Here is an 8525-nt window from a genome sequence, read left to right as displayed (position 1 = left end):
CAAGACTAATTCTACTGAGCTTCAGGAAATATGATAATTGAACATTGTAAATTGGATTCACAAGGATGACTCATTGTCGCTCTTGTATATTAACATGAAAAATAGAAAGTATGGCATTTAGTTGTAGTTAAAAATTCAGAACACCAGGGGGCGAGCGGATACTTGATGTTCGGGAGAAATGCAATATTGCATTTTCTGGTCAATTCTGATTCAAGTACCGCAAGAGGGAGCGCGCTGCCACTGCAGTGTGATCTCTTTAAAACATATATAGTGGCACAGTATTAGTGTCTTTACTCACATCTGAAAATATGTTACACTAGTCAATGTTTGAAAAGATACCAGCTGTAATTTCCGCATTGTGCAAAACTTTGGGATTTTAATTTGTAATGCAAATTAAGTCAATCAGAAGCGCGGCGGAATACCTGTTTTTGAATGTGCACTTGTATATTTGACAAGCCAAGCTGCATTGAAATAAAAATGAAATGATGCTAATACCTGCACCAAGTGTATAAGGTCCCGTTGAAAGCCGGGTATTCTGCACTTAAAAAACAACTCACAGCTAAGATTGCTCCGGTTTCTTGGCCAAACAATACAGTAGACGTCACAGGTGCGTAGCTTTTGCTTGATGTAGTGAATTATTCAAAGGAGTAGGAACTGCCTTTGCTTGTTACCACCTTTCTTGCTTGGCAGCGCGTTTTATTTGCTGCGCACTATATTCTAAGGTATCCAGCAGTCCTATGACTTTGTATGACAAACCATAATAATATTATGTATATTACATATATGATACATCTATACATATATATGAACGCATTATATGTATTCTTCTAAGCTCGGTGCTTGGATTATGTTCATGTCCGTGGTCCACAAGGGTTTGGGACAGAAAAGTTGCAGCTTCCATTAGTTTAGGGCTAGGAAGGGGAACAGGATTGCAACTGGTTCCGCCCACAGCTCGTGACGCTTTCATGTTGTCAATTCAACAACCAAAACACCCGCAGTTGGGATTCTTAACCAAAGGTTGCAAAGTTAATCGAATGTGGTTTTTTTTTAAAAGACATGCATTGATGTGGAGAAGTCTGACGCTATAGCGAAACTGGTTGTAACCATTCGATTATTATATTCGCAGCTGTGGGGCTTTCGACCGGTTAATGAGTGCTTCTGGGTTTCAGGTGGATTGAGCGTGTGCTACCCGGAGCTGGGATCAACAGGGTGAGTGAGCAACACACCTCTCCAGACAGAAAGCCACCCGGGGAGGTGGACCCCGGGAACTGAGAGGGGACAGAAGGTGCGCAGTTTCACTGGTGCCCAGTGAAAGTGACAAGCGTCTGGAGGGAAGCGTCACCCGCGTTCATCCACTTGGCAAAACAGAGATCCGGGGGTGAGGGGTGTGGATAAATGATGGAAAAACTAGCACCACAGGAAAATATTCCTCAAATCGGGAATGAAGATGGCACAACTCGTTCGCTACAAGGACCTGAAGAGTTTTTTTTTAAGGGAACATGATTATAACTGAAGGCTTTTCTAAACCCAAGGCTTCATCACTCAACAGCAAACCAGGACTAAACTAAGTTAAAAGGTGGTCAGGACTAAATCGTTTAACAGTAGCATCAGTTCGCGGCAGGGTATTCCTGAATTGGGCAACGTGAAACTGATTTTAAAAAGAAAATAGTTTACGTTGACACATTGTTAAAGGACTAATCGTTCGCAAGTAGGAATGACAGAGCGAATGGATCTAGATACCCCACATAAATAAAGCGAGGGTGAATGTTACCTCTTCGCTTTTGCTAAGAGACAGACAGCTATCTGGGCGTGGAACACTTACTGGAACTGAAACTTTACAAATCAATGCCAAGAATGGGCAAATAAAGTAGAAACAACGGCTACTGTAGGCAAAGAGGAAAAAAATCCGAGGTCGCAGTTTTTGGATGTCTCCTGGCAATGGAACTTGGTAGCACGTGGGAAAGAGAAACTGCTTGCATTATAACTTGAGATATGAAAACAACATTTGGCAGATGCGATCAGGAATGAGCTTTTAAAACTTCCAGCTTGAGAAGAAGGGCAGATGCAGAACTGGAGCCTCAACAGTGAAGCGTAAAACTGGCAGTAATTTAACGCCGAGACAGCAGCATTAGCTCGCAGCCTGAACTGGGCGCCCCTGCTCTTCCGAATCTGCCCTCGCACCCATTCAGGTATTGGGTTCTATACTCTCCTGTGTCCCTCAGGTGGGGATGGGTTCTATACTCCCCTGTGTTCCTCAGGTGGGGGTGGGGGCGGGTTCTATACTCTATGTCCCTCAGGTGGGGACGGGTGCTGTACTCCCCTGTGGCCCTCAGGTGGGGACGGGTTCTATACTCTCCTGTGTCCCTCAGGTGGGGGGTGGGTTCTATACTCCCCCGTGTCCCTCAGGTGGGGGTGGGGGGGGGGGGGGGGCTGGGTTCTATACTTCCCTGTGTCCCTCAGGTGGGGATGGGGGGTGGGGGGGCGGGTTCTATACTCCCCTGTGTCCCTCAGGTGGGGGTGGGGGGGGGCGGGTTCTACACTCTCCTGTGTCCCTCAGGTGGGGGTGGGGGGCGGGTTCTATACTTTCCTGTGTCGCTCAGGTGGGGGCGGGTTCTAGACTCTCCTGTGTCCCTCAGGTGGGGGCGGGTTCTATACTCCCCTGTGTCGCTCAGGTGGGGGCGGGTTCTATACTCCCCTGTGTCGCTCAGGTGGGGGCGGGTTCTATACTCCCCTGTGTCGCTCAGGTGGGGGCGGGTTCTATACTCCCCTGTGTCGCTCAGGTGGGGGCGGGTTCTATACTCCCCTGTGTCGCTCAGGTGGGGGCGGGTTCTATACTCCCCTGTGTCGCTCAGGTGGGGGCGGGTTCTATACTCCCCTGTGTCGCTCAGGTGGGGGCGGGTTCTATACTCCCCTGTGTCGCTCAGGTGGGGGCGGGTTCTATACTCTCCTATGTCTCCCAGGAAGGGTTGGGGGACGGGTTTTATACTCCCCTCATGTCCCCCAGGTGGTGGTGGTGGTGATGGTGGGCGGGTGGGTGTGGGGGTGGGGGGGTGGGGTGGGGGGGGGGGCGGCGGTGTTATACTCCCCTCATGTCCCTCAGGTGGGGGTGGGATATATTCTCCCCTCATGTCCCTCAGGTGGGGGTGGGATATATACTCCCCTCATGTCCCCCCTGGTGGGGGGTGGGTTTTATACTCCCCTCATGCCCCTCAGGTGGGGGTGGGTTTTATACTCCCCTCATGACCCTCAGGTGGGGGTGGGTTTTATACTCCCCTCATGTCCCCCAGGTGGTGGTGGTGGGGGTTTATACTCCCCTCATGTCCCTCAGGTGGGGGTAGGATTTATACTCTCCTCATGTCCCCGGGGGAGGGGGGTGGTTATACTCCCCTCATGTCTCTCAATACTCTCCTCTTGCCTCTCGGGTGCTCTGCTTTACACCTGTCCCTGTGCCTATCACTCGTTTTAGGCCAGTGTTTTCTTAACTTGTCGGCGTACCCTTCCTTACCGTGCGTTATTTATTTGGGGGGGACACTTGGTGACAGTCCCTCTTTCCCCGGCTCTCCAGGCTCCTGTTCCACGCGCCTGGGAAGGACGTCACTTCGAAATGGGCGTGCAGGAAGGATTTAAAAAGATGTGAACTGCTGGTTGCACATACACGATGCCCCGGCTCGATGGACGTCAAAGGAGACAGATACCAGTGCTTGTCAGCGTGATCTATTTTATACTTATCTGGACCAAAGAGATGGACGCTTCAGGCATCTTTTCAGGTAAGAGAACATTTTAAAGAACTTTACACAGAAACTAGTGGGCAGTTGACAATTATCTCAAAACAGGATTGCAACCAAGACTTTCAGTATTTGTTGAAAATATCTGTTTCAGTTTTATGTGGGACTTTATTGCCATGCATGGCAGCTTTTTACTGGTTGCTATTGATAGTGAGGAATACATGGTGACGCTGTGCATCCAGTCAGTGCGTGTTGACTGTGTTTAATAGTTTCCCCTGGGTTAAATTGTAAGAAGTTGGGAACTGAACTGGAACTTGTATCCTGAAGCACATAGAATGGGATGGGTGGGTGAGGAAGAGGAGCCTCACATCTTCCTATCCCAAATTGAATTCTGTACTTGTGATTACCAATTAGTTCAAAAATAGCGGTGGGGGATGGGGAAGCCCACCATTGCATTCCTTTTAATTTCAAAGTTAAAGAATATGAATTGTAATTAACTTCAAATCTTTCCATTTCCTGGTCAGCGGTTTGCTATGTATGTAGTATTTCTAAAATTTTAATTGTAGCAAGTTTTGAAAAAAAAGTTTTTAATCTATTTGTGAATAGAAAGAAATAGAAAAGTAATCAAAAGTGTTTCTTTTTTTGTCAAAATTGACATTGTAGACACTTGCTTTGTTAGACATGTCTGCACAATGGGCTTGCCTCAGGATGCTGCTGCTGTTGTTCTCCCATGGTGCCAATTTTCTTCTACTAATACTTATGTAAACTCTTTATTTTTGAAATTCTCTCTTTATTTTTCAATATCCTAAGGTTTCCTTAGGAACACATAACTGTAGCAAATTGGCAAATGGCCAATCTGCTCTCAAACCTCACCCCTTTATTATTTCGTGGGATGTGGGTATTGTTGGCAGGGCCAAAATTTATTGCCCATTCTTAATTTCTCTTGAGAAGATGGCAATGAGCTGCTGCCTTGAACTGCTGCAGTCCATGTGGTGTAGGTACATGCACCTCCAGCCCTGTTTGGGAGAGAATTCCAGATTTTTGACACAGCAATATATTTCCAAGTCATGGTAGTGTGGTGGTGGTGTTCCCATTCTTTTGCTGCCCTTATCCTTCTAGGTGGTAAATGTCGTGGGTTTTGAAAGTGCTGTTGAGGGACCATTGGTGAGTTGCTGCATTGCATCTTGTAGATGGTAATTTGTGCCAAATGGTTGTGGGGTTAACAAAGAATTGAGTCTTGTATTAAGCCAGTCCCAAGTATGATGTAAATAGAAATCCCAGCATCCTATCTTTGGTATAAGGTTATTTCTACATAAGAAAGGTTAGAAGTGTCATACCTTTTTACAGTGCATCTTGTAGCTGCTATTCTGCACTGTTGGTGGAGAAAGTGAATGTTTAAGGTGGTTGTTGGGCATCGATCAAGCAGGTTGCTTTCTCCTGGATGGTTTTGAGCTTCTTGAGTGCTGTTGGAGCTACACTTACCCAAGCAAATGAAGCCTGTTGGATCTCCTCAAACTTCTATGCGTGGTTTTAAATGTTATGAAATAAACCATAGGCTAATTTTCAATGATGGTGCACATCAAGCCGGTGATAGCTGGAGCAATTGCACTACTCACTCGGTTACAATAGCCAGAGAACTGAATTATTTTCATGGTTAGGACTAATTTGAATGTTTAATTGAAATAAAAGCAGAAAATGCTGGAAAAACTCAGCAGGTCTAGCAGCATCCGTGGAGAGAGAAACAGAGTTAACGTTTTGGGTCCGTATGACTCCTATTCATTGGCAAACTACCTGTGAGTGCTCAATGAGGAGTGGCATAAATATGGCAGACAGCTCATTTGCTGAGCCAAGCTATAAATTTAATTTTAATAGTGGGGCTGGGGAAATAATCATGGGGTGGTGAATGGAACTGAGTAGCTATGGGGCCAGGAGTAGCATTCATTGCGCTCTGATTTATGCCATGTTTCTGTTGTGGCCTGCAGCAATACTAATAAGGACCACTAATCAGATACCACTGTCTGGTACCACTGGGTGGCACATATGTGTTGCATGTTCCCCCCACTGGTACCTGAAAATGACATTGTTTTCCAGCATTAATGGAATGGTAGATACATTAAAATTCCACTCTTCCCCACCCCATGTTTTCATTTTCCCCTAACTTTAAAAATTAGCAATTTAGGAGAGGTCATCCTATGCATACAACCAAATATGCTTCAGCAGAGCTCTATCCTGGATAGGATGACAGCATGGTGCAGACAGCATGGTGCAGCCAGCAATGTATCTTGGGTCTTTCAGCAGCACACATATAGCCTCATTGCAGCTGAATGACTGTCCTTCTGAGTTTCTCAGTAGGTAACTGTTCAGCCTCTGCTGCCACATGGGTTATGGTAAAGTTAGGAAACTCAGTTACATGGAAGGTAACATGAGCCCACATCCCATCACTCTGTGGTGCCCTATGTATATGCTCCAACATATTGCATCCTGCCCTTTAAAATGAATACTGATGGTGAGGTTACTTTTTATCAAAAATACAAGATGAGATGAGCTGAGGAAATAGCAAGCATGCTATTATAGTTGTATAGTCAATTGCTGAAAATGCCAGCTATCACAGCTAATGCTAACAACTAATCACAGGAATCTATAATCTGTGGCATTGCATGTCACACTAAATTAGTATATTAAGATCATTGACTATTTTAATGAAAATTTTAAGGGTAGAAGTAATATTGTTTGCAGAGATCTAACCTTCTTACCAGTGTTTTACTTTAATGGTACTGTGTGTTCTCTGGAACTTTAACATCTTTATGTGTATATTTCCTGTGAGTTTTCAAAAACTAATAACAGGTTACCAATATGATAATGTGCAATTGTGGTATTATTTTGCTGAGTGAAAAATCATTGCTGTTTCAGAGCTAGCTATTTTTCATGGTTATGCCACACAGTGGATCACATTAAATATATTCTCTTCGCTTGCAATTGTTAAGTGGTTTGATCCAAATTAGCAGCATTTGTGCTAACGGGTTGGGGGAATAACAAAGAATTTAGTCCTGTATTGAGGCAGTTCCAAATATGGTACAAATAGAAATCCTGGCGTCTTGTGTTTGGCACAAGCTATTTAAACATAAACAAGAAAGGTTAAAGTGTCATACTTTTTTAACTTATTTAATGGCATGCTTTGTGAATTCTAGATCTTGATTACTTTAAGGATAGCATCAGGACCATACTCTAGAAATATTACAATTGTTGATATTCAGACATTAGCCTGATAATGTATTTTTCAAGTTGTACATTTAGTTTGCGATGTTCTTTTGATTAACTCTTCCCAAAAGTACAGAGTTACATAGCCACTTTCAAGACCGTAAACTACTGTTTCTGAAATGCAAGCAGTGAATCAAGGCCACAGCTAAATGCATGGGATTAACTGCATCCTGAACTTCACAAGTGGCAGGCAATTATTTATCACAACAACTTACATTTATTTTGTGTGGGGAAGGATGAGGATATTCATGTTTTCAAGGAAAAGGTCATAGTAAAAGGAAACTTCTGGAGAGCTTTCATTAAGCTTCATCCTAGAGTTTATTCTCCTTTAAGCATGACTTATTTTAATTTTCTTTTGAGCTCACATCAAAAACAACATGCATTTATGTTGTGCCTTTAACAGTTCAGACAAAAATTGACTCAGAGTGAAAGTAGGATATATTAGGAGAGCTGACTAAAAGCTTGGCCAAAGACATAGGTCAGCAAATGGCTTGAAGGGAAACTTGCAGGTGGTGTTGTTCCCACACAGCTGCTGCTGTTGTCTATCCTGGTAGCAGAGGTTGCCAATTGGGAAGGTGCTACCGAAGAATCCTTGGCAATTTGTTACAGTGGGTCCTTTAAACATACATTCTGCACCCGCAGTGCACCGTTGCTGGAAGGAGGCAGGTGTTCAGATTAGTGGGCGAGGTGCTGATCATGAAGAGTTGTGGGCATTTTTCAGTGAATGGATGTTGGGGAGAGAAATCTGGAGAAATGCAGTGATTGTTGATTCACTGATCAGGCCCAGGGAGACAGCAATGGGTGGGATGAACAGGACTGAAAGTGTTTGCTGACATTAGCCTTCAGGGGGTGCACTGTGTGAGGTGAGATAGAGAGGAGAATGGGCCTTTTGGGGTTGGGACTTGTGAGTAGTGCCTCGATGGGCTCTTTTGAGGATGCTTAGTAAGGCTGTGAGGATAGAAGTGGGCTCATCCAAGGGTGCCTCAGGCCTGAGAGGGCAGCAGGGGAGTAGGAAGACAGAGGAACAGTAAAATGTTGGGTTGGGGATTGTGAGGATATAGTACCTGAGAGGGGCAAAAATGATAGGTGGCATGTCTGAGTAACAGGAAGGGGAGGACAGGATAGAAGGCCCCAAATTGGTTAAAATAATCTACAAGAAGGAGGAAATGGGCTTGGGTTTGGAGCAGCAGCCAAAATGTGTATGAGGAAATCAGATTACATCATTGCCATCAGTTGACTATTGTCAGAGTTCCTGTGAATAATAATTATGTATTATAATGCATAATTTTATGTAAGTATATATGATTTTAGAAACCATTAAATCATTTGTTATTTCTATAAAAATTGGTTTCAGGTATGTCAATGCCATATTACTACCCTAAATAAATATAAATATCTACTAAATGTGAATATAATTAGAGGAGATATCACATATGTCTACATCTCTTTACTCATCCTGCTTGATGGTAATCCTTCAATGCGAATTTTGCATCTCATACAGGTTAAATAATTAATTTCATGTTTCACACTACTCTTGTTGCT

At 44.1% G+C, this 8525-nt stretch overlaps 1 protein-coding gene across 5 annotated transcripts in view; it reads left to right on the top strand.

Annotated features, from left to right (window-relative positions):
* The first annotated feature begins 589 nt into the window (after positions 1-589).
* eva1c (eva-1 homolog C (C. elegans)) overlaps positions 590-8525 on the top strand; it is a 142379-nt gene continuing 134443 nt past the window's right edge. For 3 of the 5 annotated variants that reach the window (XM_041211778.1, XM_041211777.1, XM_041211776.1), the window contains exons 1-2: positions 955-2189; positions 3566-3767. In XM_041211778.1, the coding sequence (XP_041067712.1) occupies positions 3659-3767 (109 nt within the window). In that variant the 5' untranslated portion in view covers positions 955-2189; positions 3566-3658. Of the gene's footprint in view, positions 608-954; positions 2190-3565; positions 3768-8525 lie in introns of those variants that run through there. The other 2 variants (XM_041211773.1, XM_041211774.1) reach the window with 2 other exon arrangements.

This window comes from Carcharodon carcharias, chromosome 18 (assembly GCF_017639515.1).
Source record: "Carcharodon carcharias isolate sCarCar2 chromosome 18, sCarCar2.pri, whole genome shotgun sequence".
Classification (NCBI taxonomy): Eukaryota; Metazoa; Chordata; class Chondrichthyes; order Lamniformes; family Lamnidae; genus Carcharodon; species Carcharodon carcharias.
The sequence above is the reverse complement of the archived record's forward strand: the minus strand, read 5'-3'. Positions and strand labels throughout refer to the sequence as shown.